We start from the raw sequence: 25,998 nt of genomic DNA, 5'->3' as shown, positions 1-25,998 counted from the left end.
AAAAGAAATGGTGGCTGATGCTATTGCTGCTTCTCTCTAGATAAATGTTTAAGGGGAGACGGTGAGGGTGTGGCGTATATGGTTTTCAAGAAGTGGTGACTTGTCGGACGTTACGGAAGAGAGTGGATGACATGTCATTTTTTATTTTCTGTGGCCTCTCATTCAGACGCTGTTTATGCCTTGAAGAGTCGAGGCTTTCTGGAAAGGTAGTGAACGCTGGTGCACTTCTAATGAATAGTATGACCCTTTCAGGAGAAAGTATCCTGTCATTGCATCTTTAGGGGCATATGGTGTAATCCCTCATGAACGTTTGCCAGTTGAGAAACGAGCCGAGTAACGAATGCAGAGTTTTAACATGCCAGATCAGGCCGTAACTTATGCAGTATAATTTTGAACATGCAGAACATTTAAAAAGAGGCAGTGGCAGCTCTGTCAGCGTTACTGTTAAGGGTGAACTGTGCTGTGGTCGGGACCTACTCAGTCTCTTGAGGGAGGAGTATCTGTTGAGGTCGGCCTTGACGGCGGCCTCGTAGGTGGGCGGTAGGTGGGACAGGCTCTGGAAGGAGCGCGAGGAGGACAGGTCGTATGGCTCCGTCTGTGAGGTCAGGATGCCACTCATCCTAGTGTTCTCTGGGGAGACACAGCAAAACAAACAAGAGGGGGGGATGTTTTCCTAAAAAAATATACGCCGTCAGACCAAAGGCAACGATGGTAGAGCACCTCTGCTGAGGAAGGGTGGAGGGAGGTACGAGAGGGAGGGGAGGTGGTCATCTGACAGGAACTTGTTAAGGGAGTGTTTGGTAGAGTCTGGGTGGTGGTGGGGGGTGAGTTGAAAGTAAGAGATGGGCTAGGGGATGTGGGTTAAGAGGCACACTGGGAGCATTTGACACTGTCTGGTACAGTAGGTAAAGGGTGTGACAGGAGAGGTGACAACGGCCCCAAAACAACACCAGACCAAACAACAGATGTCTGCTTCACAGTGACCCTGACTGTGACAGTTTGTGTGCTGTCATTTGAGGAGTGGTGGAATGGGGAGAGGGCTAGGACAGGGCAGCGACACGCTTGTCTGACTGATATAATGTGATGCCAGAGAGAGAGAGAGATGGGAAAACTGGGACTGTGGACCTTTCTCTATCTTCACCCTTTTTTTTCTCAAACTCCCCTCTTCAGTTTCTCTCTCTTTCTCTCTCTCCTTATCTCTCCTAGCTCCTGCTCTCTCCACCTCTATATATCCCTCCCTCTCTTTTCTCTCCATCCCTCCCTGTCTCTGTCTCTCTCTGTCTCTCCTGTGGGCTGTGAGTCTGTCATGCAGAGCAGCAGAGAAGTGGGCAGTAGGGTGCGGCTCATGTCCAGGCTCCAGTGATAAAGTGAGGGAGGGATGAGAAAAAAAGAGGAGAGAACGAGAAGATACAGATGGAAGGAGAGAAGGGGATGGTGGGGTAGGAGAAGAGAGGGAAGGAGAGAAGAGGATGGTGGGGTAGGAGAAGAGAGGGAAGGAGAGAAGAGGATGGTGGGGTAGGAGAAGAGAGGGAAGGAGGGAAGGGGATGGTGGGGTAGGAGAAGAGAGGGAAGGAGGGAAGGGGATGGTGGGGTAGGAGAAGAGAGGGAAGGAGGGAAGGGGATGGTGGGGTAGGAGAAGAGAGGGAAGGAGGGAAGGGGATGGTGGGGTAGGAGGAGAGAGGGAAGGAGGGAAAGCAAAAAGAGAGAGAAATAGTCAAGAGGGTGGAATAAATATAGAGATGAAGAGAGAGAGAGGGACATAAAAAGGCCAGATGGGAGGAGTTTCGCGAGGTCAACACTATCCATACTCTCTCAACACAGGGAAAATAGACAATGTGACATGCTGTTAGCTACCTCCAGAATAAGAAACACACTGCTGAATCACCAGGCACATTACGACTGAGGAATGTGTACTGGGGAAGGTACAACGGCTGAAGGGTGGGCGAGTGTGAGGAAGGGTGTATTTGAATGGAAGGGTGTGTTTGAATGGAAGGGTGTGTTTGAATGGAAGGGTGTGTTTGAATGGAAGGGTGTGTTTGAATGGAAGGGTGTGTTTGAATGGAAGGGTGTGTTTGAATGGAAGGGTGTGTTTGAATGGAAGGGTGTGTTTGAATGCGAGTACAATTATGTTGATTTCTGTGTGAATAAGACTATGTGTGTATAAGTGCGTGTGTGTGTGTGACTTACCACGTCTCAATGATCGGTGAGCTACCCCGCCCAAGTGAAAAACAGACAGTTCAGAAACATGTTGATGGTGTGAAACAGAATTCTGACAAAAACCCAGCCAACACACTCCCCACCAACACACACCTAACCAACACACTCCCCACCAACACACACCTAACCAACACACACCTAACCAACACACACCTAACCAACACACACCTAACCAACACACTCCCCACCAACACACACCTAACCAACACACACCTAACCAACACACACCTAACCAACACACTCCCCACCAACACACACCTAACCAACACACACCTAACCAACACACTCCCCACCAACACACACCTAACCAACACACACCTAACCAACACACACCTAACCAACACACTCCCCACCAACACACACCTAACCAACACACACCTAACCAACACACACCTAACCAACACACACCTAACCAACACACACCTAACCAACACACTCCCCACCAACACACACCTAACCAACACACACCTAACCAACACACACCTAACCAACACACACCTAACCAACACACACCTAACCAACACACTCCCCACCAACACACACCTAACCAACACACACCTAACCAACACACACCTAACCAACACACTCCCCACCAACACACACCTAACCAACACACTCCCCACCAACACACACCTAACCAACACACACCTAACCAACACACACCTAACCAACACACTCCCCACCAACACACACCTAACCAACACACTCCCCACCAACACACACCTAACCAACACACACCTAACCAACACACACCTAACCAACACACTCCCCACCAACACTAACCTAACCAACACACACCTAACCAACACACACCTAACCAACACACTCCCCCACCAACACACACCTAACCAACACACACCTAACCAACACACACCTAACCAACACACTCCCCACCAACACACACCTAACCAACACACACCTAACCAACACACACCTAACCAACACACTCCCCACCAACACACACCTAACCAACACACTCCCCACCAACACACACCTAACCAACACACACCTAACCAACACACTCCCCACCAACACACACCTAACCAACACACACCTAACCAACACACTCCCCACCAACACACACCTAACCAACACACACCTAACCAACACACACCTAACCAACACACTCCACACCAACACACACCTAACCAACACACTCCTAACCAACACACACCTAACCAACACACACCTAACCAACACACACCTAACCAACACACTCCCCACCAACACACACCTAACCAACACACTCCCCACCAACACACACCTAACCAACACACACCTAACCAACACACACCTAACCAACACACTCCCCACCAACACTAACCTAACCAACACACACCTAACCAACACACACCTAACCAACACACTCCCCACCAACACACACCTAACCAACACACACCTAACCAACACACACCTAACCAACACACACCCCACCAACACACACCTAACCAACACACACCCCACCAACACACACCTAACCAACACACTCCCCACCAACACACACCTAACCAACACACTCCCCACCAACACACACCTAACCAACACACACCTAACCAACACACTCCCCACCAACACACACCTAACCAACACACACCTAACCAACACACACCTAACCAACACACCCCCCACCAACACACACCTAACCAACACACTCCTAACCAACACACACCTAACCAACACACACCTAACCAACACACTCCCCACCAACACACACCTAACCAACACACACCTAACCAACACACACCTAACCAACACACTCCCCACCAACACACACCTAACCAACACACACCTAACCAACACACACCTAACCAACACACACCTAACCAACACACTCCCCACCAACACACACCTAACCAACACACACCTAACCAACACACACCTAACCAACACACACCCCACCAACACACACCTAACCAACACACACCTAACCAACACACACCTAACCAACACACACCTAACCAACACACACCCACCAACACACACCTAACCAACACACACCTAACCAACACACTCCCCACCAACACACACCTAACCAACACACTCCTAACCAACACACACCTAACCAATACACACCTAACCAACACACACCTAACCAACACACTCCCCACCAACACACACCTAACCAACACACTCCCCACCAACACACACCTAACCAACACACACCTAACCAACACACACCTAACCAACACACACCTAACCAACACACTCCCCACCAACACACACCTAACCAACACACACCTAACCAACACACACCTAACCAACACACTCCCCACCAACACACACCTAACCAACACACACCTAACCAACACACACCTAACCAATACACACCTAACCAACACACTCCCCACCAACACACACCTAACCAACACACACCTAACCAACACACACCTAACCAACACACACCCAGCCAACACACACCCACCAACAACCAGCCAACACACTCCTCATTCATTACCATAAGTCCAGGAATAAACTAATGATGTCTATAACTTGTATGTATTTGGAACAGACCAATTATCTAATGTGCCTTTAAATACAGTTATAATGCACCTTATGAATGAATACGTTTTTTTTGTAATCCCCTTTTTGATTGACAGAAAGCCAGTAGTTGCTTCATGGAGGACAGCACAGGTTGCAGTGTATCTAAGCAACACGGCACATTGGTACAACAAGCCCTTTTTATGTGGCTTGTGATTGAAGTGTGTGCCTTTTGATGTGTTTTGATGGAATGAATTTCTATTGTTTCCCATAGATTTCATAGGGATTTCTTCATGGATCACACGTTGAATTGTCACACACGAGGAGAAGTGTTCGCGACTACAGAATCTCCTTAAAACCCAGCGGAAGTCCTAGAGGGGAGAGGCTTCCACGCAGGGTTGAGCCAACACTGAACATCAGAATGCAAGCCAAAGAGGCCAATCCAATGTTAAACAAATACAAAGGCAGTGGATTATCTCTCCTTTTCTTTCTTCCTTGTCCTCTTCTCACCCTTTGTCCTTGTGGAACCAGCTTCCTTATATCTCTCCATCAGCCCCTAAACCCGGCTCTTGTGAATGAATAGAGACAATTGGTAGCAGAAAATACCTAAATTCCGTTTGTAATGAAACCGGGGCTGATATCCTCAGCGAGAGCAGAAGGTTAGAATAGAATCGTATAATGACAGGGTCAATCATCTCAGGAGGAACCTGTTTCTGTGGTAGAACCATATAGCCGAGATGCCCTGACCTTAACAGGATGCTACTAGCTTGATGTCCAGCCAATCGTATTTCCCTTTAGCAGGTGATAGACAGAGGCTAGGCCGAGGTTAAATGGCTTTTCATTCGCTCTGTTTAAAGGAATACATTGTCATAGTTATAAAATGTAACACTTCTATGATTCTATTGTTAATTTTTTTTTTAAATGATATAAGAGAACGGATGTAGAGAGATCGATGAGCAGGCTGGTATCATTAGTAGCATACTGTACAGTATAAAGAGTGTTTTAAAGTGAATTCCCAAAACCGGGGCTTGATTTTTCAGGAGAATGGCCATTTGTCTTTGTATAAATAACTTGGTGGCTCTGTTTTCAATATCCACCCTAAGTAACGTACTGGGCATGAATTCTCTGTCGTAGCCTATCTTGCAGTGGATACTGTAACATAACCGTGTGTCCGGGTGCAGTGCTGTTAGCTGTCCTTACCATTATGGGTGCGTGTTGGGCTACCTAGAACCACATGGTTGTAGTTGTGCTGGTGGGTACCTGTGAAAACAGCAATGGAGACGATCATTCAACGTGATAAGCATATCAGATATTGTATCTGATCAAAAGTAATGACATGGTTTAATACAAGGGGAGATCTAGTGACGGCATCATTAAAGGGATACAAGGGGAGATCTAGTGACGGCATCATTAAAGGGGAGATCTAGTGGCAGCATCATTAAAGGGGAGATCTAGTGACGGCATCATTAAAGGGGAGATCTAGTGACTGCATCATTAAAGGGGAGATCTAGTGGCGGCATCATTAAAGGGATACAAGGGGAGATCTAGTGACGGCATCATTAAAGGGGAGATCTAGTGACGGCATCATTAAAGGGGAGATCTAGTGACGGCATCATTAAAGGGGAGATCTAGTGACGGCATCATTAAAGGGATACAAGGGGAGATCTAGTGACGGCATCATTAAAGGGGAGATCTAGTGACGGCATCATTAAAGGGGAGATCTAGTGGCGGCATCATTAAAGGGATACAAGGGGAGATCTAGTGACGCCATCATTAAAGGGGAGATTTATTTATTTATTTATTAATTTCAGATTTAACCAGGCATCATTGAAGGGAACAAGATTTGAACTGTGACCTGGCCAAGATAAAGGGATAGCAGTGTGAACAGACAACATCAGAGTTAACATGGAGTAAACAAGTTAGCATTAATAAACAGTAGAAAAAAGGGGAGATCTATATGACAATGTGTGCAAAAGGCATGAGGAAGGGAGATAATACAATGACGCAGATTAACACTGGTGATAAATGATCAGATGGCATCATGTACAGGTAGAGATATTGTGTGCAAAAGATCAGAAAAGGGAATAAATAAAAATCAGTATAAAAACATTAAAGGGAATGAGGTGAGGTCAAAAGGGTGAGCTAGTTACCAATAGACTATTAAAGGGGAGATCTAGTGACGGCATCATTAAAGGGGAGATCTAGATAAAGTCATCATTAAAGGGAGATCTAGTGACGGCATCCAGTCAAGGGGAGATCTAGTGACGGCATCATTAAAGGGGAGATCTAGTGACGGCATCATTAAAGGGAGATCTAGTGGCGATCATTGGAGGGATACAAGGGGAGATCTAGTGACCAGTGAATCATTAAAGGGGAGATCTAGTGGCAGCATCATTAATGACCTGGAGATCTAGTAACTGGCATCATTGAAGGGCCACAAGAGAGATCTAGTGAGTGGTCATGGTAAAGGGATACAAGGGGAGATCTAGTGACTGCATCAGTTAAAGGGGAGATCTAGTGACGGCATCATTAAAGGGATACAAGGGGAGATCTAGTGACGGTCAGTTTTAAAGGGATACAGGGGAGATCTAGTGACGGCATCATTAAAGGGGAGATCTAGAAAGCCGACATCATTAAAGGGGAGATCTAGATTGGCAGATGTTTAAAGGGAGTCAAGGGGAGAGTTTGCAGTGACGGCATCATTAAAGGGGAGATCTAGTGACCACATCATTAAAGGGGAGATCTAGTGACGGCATCATTAAAGGTGGTGATCTAGTGACGGCATGCATTAAAGGGGAGATCTAGTGACAGCATCATTAAAGGGGAGATCTAGTGACGGCATCATTAAAGGAGATGCTAGTGACGGCATCATTAAAGGGAGATCTAGTGACGGCATCATTAAAGGGCCGAGATCTAGTGGCGGCATCAGAATGGTGTCGTCTGCGTAAGGGGGATACAAGGGGAGATCTAGTGAGCAACATCATTATAGGGATACAAGGGGGAGAGATCTAGTGGCAGCATCATTAAAGGGGAGATCTAGTGGCGGCATCATTAAAGGGATACAAGGGGAGATCTAGTGACGGCATCATTAAAGGGGAGATCTAGTGACGGCATCATTAAAGGGGAGATCTAGTGACGGCATCATTAAAGGGGAGATCTAGTGACGGCATCATTAAAGGGGAGATCTAGTGACGGCATCATTAAAGGGGAGATCTAGTGGCGGCATCATTAAAGGGATACAAGGGGAGATCTAGTGACGGCATCATTATAGGGATACAAGGGGAGATCTAGTGGCGGCATCATTAAAGGGGAGATCTAGTGACGGCATCATTAAAGGGATACAAGGGGAGATCTAGTGGCGGCATCATTAAAGGGGAGATCTAGTGACGGCATCATTAAAGGGGAGATCTAGTGGCGGCATCATTAAAGGGGAGATCTAGTGGCAGCATCATTAAAGGGATACAAGGGGAGATCTAGTGGCGGCATCATTAAAGGGGAGATCTAGTGACAGCATCATTAAAGGGATACAAGGGGAGATCTAGTGGCGGCATCATTAAAGGGATACAAGGGGAGATCTAGTGGCGGCATCATTAAAGGGGAGATCTAGTGACGGCATCATTAAAGGGATACAAGGGGAGATCTAGTGGCGGCATCATTAAAGGGATACAAGGGGAGATCTAGTGGCGGCATCATTAAAGGGATACAAGGGGAGATCTAGTGGCGGCATCATTAAAGGGGAGATCTAGTGGCAGCATCATTAAAGGGGAGATCTAGTGACGGCATCATTAAAGGGGAGATCTAGTGACGGCATCATTAAAGGGGAGATCTAGTGACGGCATCATTAAAGGGGAGATCTAGTGACGGCATCATTAAAGGGATACAAGGGGAGATCTAGTGGCGGCATCATTAAAGGGGAGATCTAGTGACGGCATCATTAAAGGGATACAAGGGGAGATCTAGTGGCGGCATCATTAAAGGGATACAAGGGGAGATCTAGTGGCGGCATCATTAAAGGGGTGATATCTAGTGACGGCATCATTAAAGGGGAGATCTAAGGGGAGATCTAGTGGCGGCATCATTAAAGGGGAGATCTAGTGGCGGCATCATTAAAGGGATACAAGGGGAGATCTAGTGGCGGTATAATTAAAGGGGAGATCTAGTGGCGGCATCATTAAAGGGGAGATCTAGTGGCGGCATCATTAAAGGGATACAAGGGGAGATCTAGTGGCGGCAACATTAAAGGGGATATCTAGTGACGGCATCATTAAAGGGGAGATCTAGTGGCAGCATCATTAAAGGGGAGATCTAGTGGCGGCATCATTAAAGGGATACAAGGGGAGATCTAGTGGCGGTATAATTAAGGGGATACAATGGGAGATCTAGTGGCGGTATAATTAAAGGGGAGATCTAGTGGCGGTATAATTAAAGGGGAGATCTAGTGACGGCATCATTAAAGGGATACAAGGGGAGATCTGGTGGCTGCATCATTAAAGGGTTGGTTCACCCTAAAATGAACGTTTGTCAGATGTTTCCATACCTCAAAAGTGGTCTTTAAATTAAATCAAGCTTAGTTCATTTTCCATGCTATCTGTTACGTTGATCCAGACTTATGAATTTAAGCGTGATCTACAGGCTTCAACTCCAAATGAATAAGAAAGATTAGCACCATGAAAGACCTTTTTTTCAGGGGGATATAAAAAACAACTGACACGCGTATATATTCAGATGTAGAGCATCCCTTTAATGCCCTCTATCCAAGCACATGGATAGAATGATTGACAGAAGATGGAGACAAAAACAGTAATGAGATAAAAAGAGAGGAAGGATGAAAAATGGGGAAGGATGGAGAGGTGGAGACTCCTCAGTCCCGTCATAATGTAGCCATTACCCTGTAAAACAATATTCACACACTGACATGTAATATTCACATACACACTGACATGTAATATTCACATACACACTGACATGTAATATTCACACACACACTGACATGTAATATTCACATACACACTGACATGTAATATTCACATACACACTGACATGTAATATTCACACACACACTGACATGTAATATTCACACACACACTGACATGTAATATTCACATACACACTGACATGCAATATTCACACACACACTGACATGTAATATTCACACACACACTGACATGTAATATTCACACACACACTGACATGTAATATTCACATACACACTGACATGTAATATTCACACACACACTGACATGTAATATTCACATACACACTGACATGTAATATTCACACACACACTGACATGTAATATTCACATACACACTGACATGTAATATTCACACACACACTGACATGTAATATTCACACACACACTGACATGTAATATTCACATACACACTGACATGTAATATTCACACACACACTGACATGTAATATTCACATACACACTGACATGTAATATTCACACACACACTGACATGTAATATTCACATACACACTGACATGTAATATTCACATACACACTGACATGCAATATTCACACACACACTGACATGTAATATTCACATACACACTGACATGTAATATTCACATACACACTGACATGTAATATTCACATACACACTGACATGTAATATTCACACACACACTGACATGGGAGATGAATGCCCTTGTTCGTGTGTGTGTGTGTGTGTGTGTGTGTGTGTGTGTGTGTGTGTGTGTGTGTGTGTGTGTGTGTGTGTGTGTGTGTGTGTGTGTGTGTGTGTGTGTGTGTGTGTGTGTGTGTGTGAGCCAAAAAAAAAGCAACGATGGCTAGATGGAACACCCGATGCAAAGTGCCATTGAGACACGTTGACTTGGCTGTGTGCTGTTGTGCCTGTTTCAAAATGAATACAGAGTCCACTGCTGTAACACTCCATTTTAAATCTTTCACAGAGCTGAGTCGGTGGAGAGGACCTCACTCGCTCACTCGTGTCATCAGAGTACATGCGCGGTGGGTGTGTACAGATGTAGAATCTTAATTTGGGCCAGTTTGCTACAGCAGTAAAATAAAATGCAGCAACAAGAAAAGTGAAAATTATTATGTGGAATCTAATTAATGGAAATTAGTAGGGGTTGATACATTTTTCCTTAGGACAAATCAAGTGGAAAAGTGGAAATTACAAACTTTATAAAACTCTTTAAATCTCAAATACACTACAAGTTTGCATGTCCTGCAGTACAGGCAAACGATTAGCGACAAAAGAGTGATCAAATTAAGATCATACATCTGTATGAGCGTATTTAATTTCTATAAAGTATAGTTTGACAGTTAACATCAGAGTTTGGTTTCTGGAGAGAGAGAATGTTTGCGAAAAAGTCACAGATGCGAGGGCAGGGTTTTCTGAATATATGAATGTGCTTAATGTTCTTGGATATTATCAAACACAGAAACAGATGCAAGGCGTGATTTCAACTGTAATGATATTGTTCTCTAGCTGTAATACCAAAACACTTTCCAGTCACTCTTTGTAGTTAATCCACACACAGGACTGACACCCCAATTACACCTTTAACTTCAGGCTTGGCCCCACACTGTCAGTGCCCAGAGAGAGAGAGCTTTGAGACCTCCATAGAGAAATAGATAGAGACAGTACTGTAGAGAGCCCCATAGACAGACAGAGAGGAGTCCTGCTGAGCTGAGAGCCCCTGCACTGGTCGTTCATTGATCCCACTGCAATCAGGTGACCAATTAGCTGTGTTGGAGAGAGACAACACATGAGCATGCACACACACACACACACACACACACACACACACACACACACACACACACACACACACACACACACACACACACACACACACACACACACACACACACACACACACACACACACACACACACACACACACGCACACACCACTACCACCACCACCCCTGGAGCCCAGAGGCTGGATATCAGGCTTAAACACCCAGTGCTCTGTCATCCGTTTCGGGCATATGGTGCAAACTCCTCTCTGGAGGAGATCCAGAAATGGGTTTGTTATTGACCAGGGGAGAGGAGGAGGAGGGGGAAGGCAGGGTGGGAAGTGATGGATGTATTGACATAAGATCCCTATCGTTGGTGTAGAGTGAGTGAGAGTGGAGGGAATATGATCTAGTTACTGACTGAACTAGTTGGATAGGGGATAGGTTAACCTGACGTAGCTGGATAGGGGATAGGTTAACCTGAAGTAGGTAGATAGGGGATAGGTTAACCTGACGTAGGTAGATAGGGGATAGGTTAACCTGAAGTAGGTAGATAGGGGATAGGTTAACCTGACGTAGCTAGATAGGGGATAGGTTAACCTGACGTAGCTAGATAGGGGATAGGTTAACCTGACGTAGCTAGATAGGGGATAGGTTAACCTGACGTAGCTAGATAGGGGATAGGTTAACCTGACATAGCTAGATAGGGGATAGGTTAACCTGACGTAGCTGAATAGGGGATAGGTTAACCTGACGTAGCTGGATAGGGGAAAGGTTAACCTGACGTAGCTAGATAGGGGATAGGTTAACCTGACGTAGCTGAATAGGGGATAGGTTAACCTGACGTAGCTGGATAGGGGATAGGTTAACCTGACGTAGCTGAATAGGGGATAGGTTAACCTGACGTAGCTGGATAGGGGAAAGGTTAACCTGACGTAGCTAGATAGGGGATAGGTTAACCTGACGTAGCTAGATAGGGGATAGGTTAACCTGACGTAGCTGGATAGGGGATAGGTTAACCTGACGTAGCTGGATAGGGATAGGTTAACCTGACGTAGCTAGATAGGGGATAGGTTAACCTGACGTAGCTGAATAGGGATAGGTTAACCTGACGTAGCTGGATAGGGGATAGGTTAACCTGACGTAGCTAGATAGGGGATAGGTTAACCTGACGTAGCTAGATAGGGGATAGGTTAACCTGACGTAGCTGGATAGAGGATAGGTTACCCTGACGTAGTTAGATGGGGGTTAGGTTAACCTGACGTAGCTAGATAGGGGATAGGTTAACCTGACGTAGCTAGATAGGGGATAGGTTAACCTGACGTAGCTAGATAGGGGATAGGTTAACCTGACTTAGCTAGATAGGGGATAGGTTAACCTGACGTAGCTAGATAGGGATAGGTTAACCTGACGTAGCTAGATTGGGGATAGGTTAACCTGACGTAGCTAGATAGGGATAGGTTAACCTGACGTAGCTGGATAGGGGATAGGTTAAACTGACGTAGCTGGATAGGGGATAGGTTAAACTGACGTAGCTGGATAGGGGATAGGTTAACCTGACGTAGCTGGATAGGGATAGGTTAACCTGACGTAGCTAGATAGGGGATAGGTTAAGCTGACGTAGCTAGATAGGGGATAGGTTAACCTGACGTAGCTGGATAGGGGATAGGTTAATCTGACGTAGCTAGATAGGGGATAGGTTAACCTGACGCAGCTAGATAGGGGATAGGTTAACCTGACGTAGCTGGATAGGGGATAGGTTAATCTGACGTAGCTAGATAGGGGATAGGTTAACCTGACGTAGCTAGATAGGGATAGGTTAACCTGACGTAGCTGATAGGGATAGGTTAACCTGGCATAGCTGGATAGAGGATAGGTTAACCTGACGTAGCTAGATAGGGGATAGGTTAACCTGACGTAGCTAGATAGGGGATAGGTTAACCTGACGTAGCTAGATAGGGGATAGGTTAACCTGACGTAGCTGGATAGGGGATAGGTTAACCTGACGTAGCTAGATAGGGGATAGGTTAACCTGACGTAGCTAGATAGGGGATAGGTTAACCTGACGTAGCTAGATAGGGGATAGGTTAACCTGACGTAGCTAGATAGGGGATAGGTTAACCTGACGTAGCTAGATAGGGGATAGGTTAACCTGACGTAGCTAGATAGGGGATAGGTTAACCTGACGTAGCTAGATAGGGGATAGGTTAACCTGACGTAGCTAGATAGGGGATAGGTTAACCTGACGTAGCTAGATAGGGGATAGGTTAACCTGACGTAGCTAGATAGGGGATAGGTTAACCTGACGTAGCTAGATAGGGGATAGGTTAACCTGACGTAGCTAGATAGGGGATAGGTTAACCTGACGTAGCTAGATAGGGGATAGGTTAACCTGACGTAGCTAGATAGGGGATAGGTTAACCTGACGTAGCTAGATAGGGGATAGGTTAACCTGACGTAGCTAGATAGGGGATAGGTTAACCTGACGTAGCTGGATAGGGGATAGGTTACCCTGACTTAGCTAGATAGGGGATAGGTTAACCTGACATAGCTGGAGTAAAATAAACACCTAAAACTTGACGAGAGGAAAAATATATGTCGGGGGAGGTTCTCTTCTGCACTGTTCAACCAATCCAGTAAAAATGGAGCGTTGCTTTGATGACGTCCAAAAGCTGAAGTCTCTCGTTAGGCTCTCTTTCCATTCCCCATGAAAACCACAACATCTGGTTGTTGGGGACTCTGCAGAGGCTAAGTCAATTTAAAGACGCCTCCCTCTTAGCTGTATCAGTTAATGGTTCTGCCAGCTAAATCTGATAATGAGAGAAGGAGATAAGTATTGGAACTGAACATGCAATTACACTGTAGATTGATTATTCCTGATTGACACTAACACATCTTGACAGGTTTACCAGGTCTCCAATCTAAACAGCTTGAAAGGTTTACCCGGTCTCCAATCTACATAGGTTTACCAGATCTCCAATCTAAACAGCTTGACAGGTTTACCAGGTCTCCAATCTAAATAGGTTTACCAGGTCTCCAATCTAAACAGCTTGAAAGGTTTACCAGGTCTCCAATCTAAATAGGTTTACCAGGTCTCCAATCTAAACAGCTTGAAAGGTTTACCAGGTCTCCAATCTAAATAGGTTTACCAGGTCTCCAATCTAAACAGCTTGAAAGGTTTACCAGGTCTCCAATCTAAATAGGTTTACCAGGTCTCCAATCTAAACAGCTTGAAAGGTTTACCAGGTCTCCAATCTAAATAGGTTTACCAGGTCTCCAATCTAAACAGCTTGAAAGGTTTACCAGGTCTCCAATCTAAACAGCTTGACAGGTTTACCAGGTCTCCAATCTAAATAGGTTTACCAGGTCTCCAATCTAAACAGCTTGAAAGGTTTACCAGATCTCCAATCTAAACAGCTTGACAGGTTTACCAGGTCTCCAATCTAAATAGGTTTACCAGGTCTCCAATCTAAACAGCTTGAAAGGTTTACCAGGTCTCCAATCTAAATAGGTTTACCAGATCTCCAATCTAAACAGGTTTTACCAGGTCTACAATCTAAATAGGTTTACCAGGTCTCCAATCTAAACAGCTTGAAAGGTTTACCAGGTCTCCAATCTAAATAGGTTTACCAGATCTCCAATCTAAATAGGTTTTACCAGGTCTCCAATCTAAATAGGTTTACCAGGTCTCCAATCTAAACAGCTTGAAAGGTTTACCAGGTCTCCAATCTAAACAGCTTGACAGGTTTACCAGGTCTCCAATCTAAATAGGTTTACCAGGTCTCCAATCTAAACAGCTTGAAAGGTTTACCAGATCTCCAATCTAAACAGCTTGACAGGTTTACCAGGTCTCCAATCTAAATAGGTTTACCAGGTCTCCAATCTAAACAGCTTGAAAGGTTTACCAGGTCTCCAATCTAAACAGCTTGACAGGTTTACCAGGTCTCCAATCTAAATAGGTTTACCAGGTCTCCAATCTAAACAGCTTGAAAGGTTTACCAGATCTCCAATCTAAACAGCTTGACAGGTTTACCAGGTCTCCAATCTAAATAGGTTTACCAGGTCTCCAATCTAAACAGCTTGAAAGGTTTACCAGGTCTCCAATCTAAATAGGTTTACCAGATCTCCAATCTAAACAGGTTTTACCAGGTCTCCAATCTAAATAGGTTTACCAGGTCTCCAATCTAAACAGCTTGAAAGGTTTACCAGGTCTCCAATCTAAATAGGTTTACCAGATCTCCAATCTAAATAGGTTTTACCAGGTCTCCAATCTAAATAGGTTTACCAGGTCTCCAATCTAAACAGCTTGAAAGGTTTACCAGGTCTCCAATCTAAATAGGTTTACCAGATCTCCAATCTAAACAGCTTGACAGGTTTACCAGGTCTCCAATCTAAATAGGTTTACCAGGTCTCCAATCTAAACAGCTTGAAAGGTTTACCAGGTCTCCAATCTAAATAGGTTTACCAGATCTCCAATCTAAACAGCTTGAAAGGTTTACCAGATCTCCAATCTAAACAGCTGGAAAGGTTTTACCAGGTCTCCAATCTAAATAGGTTTACCAGGTCTCCAATCTAAATAGCTAAATGTTTACCAGGTCTCCAATCTAAATACGTTTACCAGGTCTCCAATCTAAATAGGTTTACCAGGTCTCCAATCTAAATAGGTTTACCAGATCTCCAATCTAAACAGCTTGAAAGATTTACCAGATCTCCAATCTAAACAGCTGGAAAGGTTTTACCAGGTCTCCAATCTAAATAGGTTTACCAGGTCTCCAATCTAAATAGCTAAATGTTTACCAGGTCTCCAATCTAAATAGGTTTACCAGATCTCCAATCTAAACAGCTTGACAGGTTTACCAGGTCTCCAATCTAAACAGCTTGACAGGTTTACCAGGTCTCCAATCTAAATAGGTTTACCAGGTCTCCAATCTAAACAGCTTGAAAGGTTTACCAGGTCTCCAATCTAAATAGGTTTACCAGATCTCCAATCTAAACAGCTTGAAATGTTTACCAGATCTCCAATCTAAACAGCTGGAAAGGTTTTACCAGGTCTCCAATCTAAATAGGTTTACCAGGTCTCCAATCTAAATAGCTAAATGTTTACCAGGTCTCCAATCTAAATAGGTTTACCAGATCTCCAATCTAAACAGCTTGAAAGGTTTACCAGATCTCCAATCTAAACAGCTGGAAAGGTTTTACCAGGTCTCCAATCTAAATAGGTTTACCAGGTCTCCAATCTAAATAGCTAAATGTTTACCAGGTCTCCAATCTAAATACGTTTACCAGGTCTCCAATCTAAATACGTTTACCAGGTCTCCAATCTAAATAGGTTTACCAGGTCTCCAATCTAAATAGGTTTACCAGATCTCCAATCTAAACAGCTGGAAAGGTTTTACCAGGTCTCCAATCTAAATAGGTTTACCAGGTCTCCAATCTAAATAGGTTTACCATGTCTCCAATCTAAACAGCTTGACAGGTTTACCATGTCTCCAATCTAAATAGCTAAATGTTTACCATGTCTCCAATCTAAATAGCTAAATGTTTACCAGGTCTCCAATCTAAACAGCTTGACAGGTTTACCATGTCTCCAATCTAAATAGCTAAATGTTTACCATGTCTCCAATCTAAATAGCTAAATGTTTACCATGTCTCCAATCTAAATAGCTAAATGTTTACCATGTCTCCAATCTAAATAGCTAAAATTAGTATTTTGTTTGTCTGTATCTTGATGACTCAGCTGTTTTTCTGTAAAATGCAAGTCATGTATTAGGCCTTCCAAACAAAAGAAGATGATAAACCCGGTTTATGCCGGTTTATGTGGTTGCGAGAGGGTATCTGACATAATCTCTTTTCTTGTAAGCACAGATTGCATCATATTAATCTGCAGTATTTCCACACCTGATCCATCCTGGGATAGAGCGCCTCTGTGAGCCTGCATACTAACATCCAGATGGCCAAACAATGACTCACTATCCTGTCGTTTCTATGGCAGGACTTATCCTATCACACAGAACCATGTAGTGATGCTAGAACGGTTGGTAACGGCAGTGTCGATGACAAGTGGTAAATTGACTTTAACACTAATGCTAAATATAATTAGTGCATAAACACCTGGTAATGCATAAACCACCATTAAATATCTCCTTGTTAAAGCTTGGGACTTAAGAATCCTTCTAAACTTCCTGTGAATGTTAATATTAATGACAGTCCATGAGAACGCTCCATCCGTTAGCAATCAGGGCAGGAGGGAGGATGTGTGGGGGCTGTTGAGGGGCTTTTTTTTGGGGGGGGGGTACCCATAGGGGGGGGGGGTGCAGGATGTGTGGGGGCTGTTGATGGGCTTGGAAGGAGGCAAGGGGTGTCAGAAGGGGTCTCTCTATCCCATTGGCTCTGTTGGCATCCGAATACTGCCAACAACTATCCCCTTCCTTTCTCCCTGCACCTGTCCACTCACTTTTTCTCCTTGTCGCACCACAGGCCTGCCAGACACTGTGGACTTGGCATTTAACAACTGACAAAGAGTGTTACCATTTAATCGCTAAATGTTAACTGCCATAAAAGCCCAGCTTCACTCCGTACGGCAGCAGAGGAAACTTTACTTTACCCCTGGATGGAACGTCCAATGTCTGCCTTCTGCTCATCCCAACAGCTTATATCCGACCCAATTGTGGCACCAGTGATAATGGTTAGGAAGTTATATATAATGCTAACCCAGATGAACTGGCAGAAGACTATGCCAACTGATGGGATAATTAAGTCAGTGGGGTAAACAGATGCTGTTTATAAAAGGCAGTTCAATTCAGTACATTAAATAAAAAGGTAGAAAATGCCTGTAGAATGGCAGCAATGTTAGCCAGTAAGATGTTCCAGAATGTCGGTGAGCATTCCATCCTCATCGTCTCATCACTCTCAATAACCCAAAGGCATTTAAGGCTGAGTGTTCACTTGACTTCCCTCTATCAATGCCAATCTATGGTGATGGTCTGTGTGGAGGAGGCGAAGGGCATGGGGGGGAGGAGCGGGAAGGTGGGGTGAGGTGCACTTCATAAATTGCTCATTTAGCAATGTGATGGATTCTGAATCATCGTCTGCCTGGGTGACTCTGTGTTGTCACGTTATAAGAGGGGTTTTATGGGAGAATAAAATGAAATGTATCATATGCGCCGAATACAACTGTTGGTGACGATACTCTGAAATACTTATGAACTTTTCCCAACAATCCACAGATGGAAAGTAATAATATAAAATAGTAACTAAAACCAGAGGAATCAACTAAAATACACAATAATGGAGCTATGTTCAGGAAGTACCAGTAACAGATCAATGTGGAGCTATGTTCAGGAAGTACCAGTACCAGACCAATGTGTAGCTATGTTCAGGAAGTACCAGTACCAGATCAATATGGAGCTATATACAGGGACTACCAGTAACAGATCAATGTGGAGTTATATACAGGGAGTAACAGTACCAGATCAATGTGGAGCTATATACAGGGAGTACCAGTACCAGATCAATGTGGAGTTATATACAGGGAGTACCAGTACCAGATCGATGTGGAGTTATATACAGGAACTACCAGTACCAGACCAATGTGGAGTTATATACAGGGAGTAACAGTACCTGATCAATGTGGAGTTATATACAGGGAGTAACAGTACCTGATCAATGTGGAGTTATATACAGGGAGTACCAGTACCAGATCAATGTGGAGTTATATACAGGGAGTACCAGTACCAGATCAATGTGGAGTTATACACAGGGAGTACCAGTACCAGATCAATGTGGAGTTATATACAGGGAGTACCAGTACCAGATCAATGTGGAGTTATATACAGGGAGTAACAGTACCAGATCAATGTGGAGTTATATACAGGGAGTACCAGTACCAGATCAATGTGGAGTTATACACAGGGAGTACCAGTACCAGGTCAATGTGGAGCTATATACAGGAAGGTCCAGATCATTGTGGAGTTATATACCGGGAGTACCAGTACCAGATCAATGTGGAGCTATATAAAGGGAGTACCAGATCAATGTGGAGTTATATACAGGGAGTACCAGTACCAGATCAATGTGGAGTTATATACAGGGAGTACCAGTACCAGATCAATGTGGAGTTATATACAGGAAGTACCAGTACCAGATCAATGTGGAGTTATATACAGGGAGTACCAGTACCAGATCAATGTGGAGCTATATACAGCAAGTACCAGTACCAGATCAATGTGGAGTTATATACAGGAAGTACCAGTACCAGATCAATGTGGAGCTATATACAGGGAGTACCAGTACCAGATCAATGTGGAGTTATATACAGGAAGTACCAGTACCAGATCAATGTGCAGAGGAATGAGGAGCTTGAGGTAGATATGTACATGACAGCTGTTCCTCCAAGGCCAGAGTTTCTCTGACATTTACAGTGACCTCAAAGTCTCTCTAGACCTCGCAGATCATATAAATGTTCCCAACCATGTCCTGGACTCCACAAATCACATGAAAAATAGTCCATATGGAAATGGAAAATATATTTTCCTGATATATATATATATATATATTTTTACAAATGTTCCATTGGAACTACTAAAGTAATCATCTCTCTCTCTGTGTAAAAAAAAATAAAAAATAAAAAATTGATGTATCAGCTCCCCCGTAGTCCCTCAGACTGTTGGACGTGAGGACAGGAGAAGAAGGGTGGTCACGTCGCCAGCACGGATAAGCACAGATTTATCTGATGTCTTCTTTAAGTAATAAGAAATAACATCATTCAAAGCTGCCTTTATCCATACCTCTAGAGACCTCCTCTTGGTATGCTGGGGACGGAGAGAGTTCAGGAGCATATTCATAGTGCAGAACAGTAGCTATGGAAACCATATAAGGGTGGTCAAATCAAATTGTATTTGTCACATACACATATTTATCAGATGTTAATGCCGGTGTAGTGAAATGCTTGTGTTCCAAGCTCCAACAGTACAGTAGTATCTAACAATTCACAACAATAACACACACGTCTAAAAGTAAAAGAATGGAATTAAGAAATATCTAAATATTAGATTGAGCAATGTAGGAGTGGCATTGACTAGAATACGGTAGAATAGAATACAGTGTATACATATGAGATGAGTAAAGCAGTATGTAATCATTATTTAAACATTATTAAAGTGACTAGTGTTCCATTATTAAAGTGGCCAGTGTTTCCATGTCTATGTATATAGGGCAGCAGCCTCTAAGGTGCAGACATGGGTAGAAATAGTATTTTTATCCTTTTGAAATTCTGAGCTTGGTTTAGTGAAACCACTGGGGTAGTCCTGCGAGTGCCAACCCATCCGGTGCGCTGGGTGAGCTAAACCAAGCGCACCCAACGTATTTGAGAGAGAACACTGTTCGGACCCAGACCCGGTGGCACAGAAAAGCAGGATAGTATGGGACAAGCTTGGGTGTAGGGTTTCCCCCAAACTCGGTCCTGGGGACCCCCCAGGTGCACATTTTGGGTTTTGTCCCAGCAACTCCAGGACCGAGTTTGGGGAAACCCTGTACTCAGAAGGCACGATGGAACAGGAAAAGCACTTTACGTGTCAGGTCAACTGCAATGAACATCATCAAGAGATTTTCTCATTTCCACTTCGCTAAAATCATTCTATTGCCTACTAATAGTGCTTTTTTTACACGCAAGCTCATCTTTTGAGTGGCACTTTGGGGTCAGGGGTCACTGAATGTGCCAATAAGGTAAATGTTAGTTGTACATGAGATGTTCTCTCTGGTTGATAGGTCTTGTAAATCTACTGTAGGTGAATTTTAAGTAAAGAATGAGCCATTTCCAAAGCTTCAGAAGACAGTATGTTTGACATATTTCAATAAGACGAGATAAACTACGTATCTTTACAACTGACCGAATATCACCACACGACTGATCTAGATGGTACGGCAGCAAATGTACACACACACAGATGTCACACACAACCCACCACACACAGGGACAGGAGTTTAAAGGTCAGATAGAAGTCAGGGAGAAGCACTTCACCACATAGAACACTCAAGGTAAAAGTTGCATCTCACCACAGATCTAGGATCAGATTACCTTACCCCTAATGCTACCCTAACCATTACGAGGGTGGTATAAGATCTGACCGTTTATCAGTGGTTAAGAGCAACCACTATCTGCTCCACACACAACAAACCAAGAGAGAGAGAGAGTTTACAACGTATCAAACCAAGAGAGAGAGAGAGTTTACAACGTATCAAACCAAGAGAGAGAGAGAGTTTACAACATATCAAACCAAGAGAGAGAGAGTTTACAACGTATCAAACCAAGAGAGAGAGAGTTTACAACATATCAAACCAAGAGAGAGAGTGCTTATAACGTATCAAACCCAGAGAGAGAGAGAGTTTACAACATATCAAACCCAGAGAGAGAGAGAGTTTACAATATATCAAACCCAAAGAGAGATAGAGTTTACAATATATCAAACCAAGAGAGAGAGTTTACAACGTATCAAACCAAGAGAGAGAGAGAGTTTACCATGTATCAAACCAAGAGAGAGAGAGAGTTTATAACATATCAAACCAAGAGAGAGAGAGTGTTTACAACATATCAAACCAAGAGAGAGAGAGAGTTTTCCACATATCAAACCCAGAGAGAGAGTTTACAATATATCAAACCAAGAGAGAGAGAGAGAGAACATATCAAACCCAGAGAGAGAGTTTACAATATATCAAACCAAGAGAGAGAGAGAGTTTTCCACATATCAAACCCAGAGAGAGAGTTTACAATATATCAAACCAAGAGAGAGAGAGAGTTTTCCACATATCAAACCCAGAGAGAGAGTTTACAATATATCAAACCAAGCGAGAGAGAGTTTACAATATATCAAACCAAGCGAGAGAGAGTTTACAATATATCAAACCAAGCGAGAGAGAGTTTACAATATATCAAACCAAGAGAGAGAGAGTTTACAATATATCAAACCAAGAGAGAGAGAGTTTACAATATATCAAACCAAGCGAGAGAGAGTTTACAACATATCAAACCAAGAGAGAGAGAGTATTTACAACATATCAAACCAAGAGAGAGAGTGTTTACAACATATCAAACCAAGAGAGAGAGAGAGTTTACAACGTATCAAACCAAGAGAGAGAGAGTTTACAACATATCAAACCAAGAGAGAGAGAGAGTTTACAACATATCAAACCAAGAGAGAGAGAGAGTTTACAACATATCAAACCAAGAGAGAGAGAGAGTTTACAACGTATCAAACCAGAGAGAGAGAGAGAGTTTACAAAACCAAGAGAGAGAGAGTTTACATCAAACCAAGAGAGAGAGAGAGTTTACAACATATCAAACCAAGAGAGAGAGAGAGTTTACAATATATCAAACCAAGAAGAAGAAGAGAGAGAGTTTACAACATATCAAACCAAGAGAGAGAGTGTTTACAACATATCAAACCAAGAGAGAGAGAGAGTTTAAACAAGATATCAAACCAAGAGAGAGAGAGTTTACAACATATCAAACCAAGAGAGAGAGAGTCAAATATCAAACCAGAGAGAGAAACCAAGAGAGTTTACAATCAAACCCAGAGAGAGAGAGTATCAAACCAAGAGAGAGAGAGAGAGAGTTTACAATATATCAAACCAAGAGAGAGAGAGTTTACAACATATCAAACCAAGAGAGAGAGTTTTACAACATATCAAACCAAGAGAGAGAGAGAGTTTACAACATATCAAACCAAGAGAGAGAGTTTAGAGAGTTTACAATATATCAAACCAAGCGAGAGAGAGTTTACAATATATCAAACCAAGCGAGAGAGAGTTTACAACATATCAAACCAAGAGAGAGAGAGAATTTACAACATATCAAACCAAGAGAGAGAGAGTTTACAACATATCAAACCAAGAGAGAGAGAGTTTACAACATATCAAACCAAGAGAGAGAGAGTTTACAACATATCAAACCAAGAGAGAGAGAGAGTTTACAACATATCAAACCAAGAGAGAGAGAGAGTTTACAACATATCAAACCAAGAGAGAGAGAGAGTTTACAACGTATCAAACCAAGAGAGAGAGAGTGTTTACAACATATCAAACCAAGAGAGAGAGAGTTTACAACATTACAACATATCAAACCCAGAGAGAGAGAGAGAGTTTACAACATATCAAACCCAGAGAGAGAGTTTACAACATATCAAACCAAGAGAGAGAGAGTTTTACAACATATCAAACCCAGAGAGAGAGTTTTACAACATATCAAACCAAGAGAGAGAGAGTTTACAACATATCAAACCAAGAGAGAGAGAGAGAGAGAGTTTACAACATATCAAACCAGAGAGAGAGAGAGTTTACAACATATCAAACCCAGAGAGAGAGAGAGGGTTTACAACATATCAAACCCAGAGAGAGAGAGTTTACAACATATCAAACCAAGAGAGAGAGTTTATATCAAACCCAGAGAGAGAGAGAGGGTTTACAACATATCAAACCCAGAGAGAGAGAGAGTTTACAACATATCAAACCCAGAGAGAGAGAGGGTTTACAACATATCAAACCAAGAGAGAGAGAGAGTTTACAACATATCAAACCCAGAGAGAGAGAGAGGGGGTTTACAACATATCAAACCAAGAGAGAGAGAGAGTTTACAACATATCAAACCAAGAGAGAGAGAGAGAGTTTACAACATATCAAACCAAGAGAGAGAGAGAGTTTACAACATATCAAACCAAGAGAGAGAGAGAGTTTACAACATATCAAACCCAGAGAGAGAGAGAGAGTTTACAACATATCAAACCCAGAGAGAGAGTTTACAACATATCAAACCCAGAGAGAGAGAGAGTTTACAACATATCAAACCCAGAGAGAGAGTTTACAACATATCAAACCAAGAGAGAGAGAGAGTTTACAACATATCAAACCAAGAGAGAGAGAGTTTACAACATATCAAACCAAGAGAGAGAGAGAGTTTACAACATATCAAACCCAGAGAGAGAGTTTACAACATATCAAACCAAGAGAGAGAGAGAGTTTACAACATATCAAACCCAGAGAGAGAGAGAGTTTACAACATATCAAACCCAGAGAGAGAGAGAGTTTACAACATATCAAACCAAGAGAGAGAGAGAGTTTACAACATATCAAACCAAGAGAGAGAGAGAGTTTACAACATATCAAACCCAGAGAGAGAGAGAGTTTACAACATATCAAACCAAGAGAGAGAGAGAGAGTTTACAACATATCAAACCAAGAGAGAGAGAGACGAATATATCTATTTCTTGTTATTTTTAAACATCACATTTGGCAATGAAATAAAGACATCCAGATCACTTCATACAATCACATAAGTAAAAATCAATGTGGGGAATTTGATCAGCCATTGGTAAAGGTAATGCCACACAGACAAAGTCAAATAGATCTAACAGCTGTCTGCACACTATTAGAATACAAGGGGAGTTAAGAGGAAGGAAAAGGAGGTATAGATTGAAGGTTATCTTCTGCTGAACGCTGGGCAGAATAAAGGTTGGAGGAGTTACGAGGGAAGAAGAGCTGCAGTTTAACAGGATCACAAGAAGGAACGGATACAATACTAGATGAGTAAAAAGGGGGGAGGTGAACTGGCGAGATGAAAGAGAAGAGGAGGTGTAGATATCAGCTGTGCTCCATAATCCGGGTTACCAGAGAGGCATCCACACACACATGCATGCACTCATGCACGCACACACACACACTCTCATGCACGCACTCATGCACACACACACACACACACACACACACACACACACACACACACACACACACACACACACACACACACACACACACACACACACACACACACACACACACACATGCACGCACACACACACTCATGCATGCACACACACACACACACTCATGCACGCACGCATGCACGCACACACACACTCATGCACGCACACACACACACACACTCATGCACACACACACACACTCATGCACGCACTCATGCACGCACACACACACACACTCATGCACACACAGCAATGCGGCATTTTGATCCATCATTATCGATTAACCATCTGCATACAACCATCCTCATAGAACCTGCCTCCCTCTTCCCACACAGCAACAGATACTGATACAGGCCTACGTTCCCCACCTCTGAATGACTAGCAACACACACCCACACGCACACACACACACCAGCAAGCACACACACTCATGCACATGCGCACACACACTATAAAACATTTCCTGTAAATGTACAGTAACTTACTGGCAGCATGTCAGGACAAACGCTGGAAGACGAGAAGCAAGTACAGGGAGTGAATATTTAATAAATATCTGACATGAAACAAAACAAAGACAGATCCTAAAAAGGTTCTACAGCTGCACCATCGAGAGCATCCTGACTGGTTGCATCACCGCCTGATACGGCAACTGCTCGGCATCTGACCGTAAGGCGCTACAGAGGGTAGTGCAAACGGCCCAGTACATCACTGGTGCCAAGCTTCCTGCCATCCAGGACCTATATAATAGGCGGTGTCAGAGGAAAGCCTCCAGAGACTCCAGTCACACAAGTTATAGACCATTATCTCTGCTACCGTCTAGGACCAAAAGGCTCC

General features: G+C 43.4%; 1 protein-coding gene across 2 annotated transcripts in view; it reads right to left on the bottom strand.

The window, feature by feature from the left end:
- LOC118369403 (protein shisa-6-like) overlaps window positions 1-25,998 on the bottom strand; it is a 154,068-nt gene that overhangs the window by 11,684 nt on the left and 116,386 nt on the right. Inside the window, exons 5-7 of one of the 2 annotated variants that reach the window (XM_052493383.1) lie at window positions 5,896-5,955; window positions 2,188-2,208; window positions 478-630 (exon numbers count right to left, since the gene is read on the bottom strand). In XM_052493383.1, coding sequence (XP_052349343.1) covers window positions 478-630; window positions 2,188-2,208; window positions 5,896-5,955 — 234 coding nt within the window. The remainder of the gene's footprint in view (window positions 1-477; window positions 631-2,187; window positions 2,209-5,895; window positions 5,956-25,998) is intronic. The other variant, XM_035753783.2, reaches the window with a different exon arrangement.

The sequence above is a fragment of the Oncorhynchus keta genome, chromosome 3 (assembly GCF_023373465.1).
Source record: "Oncorhynchus keta strain PuntledgeMale-10-30-2019 chromosome 3, Oket_V2, whole genome shotgun sequence".
NCBI classification, from domain to species: Eukaryota; Metazoa; Chordata; class Actinopteri; order Salmoniformes; family Salmonidae; genus Oncorhynchus; species Oncorhynchus keta.
Note: the sequence above shows the minus strand (reverse complement) of the source record. Positions and strands in the feature narration are given on the sequence as shown.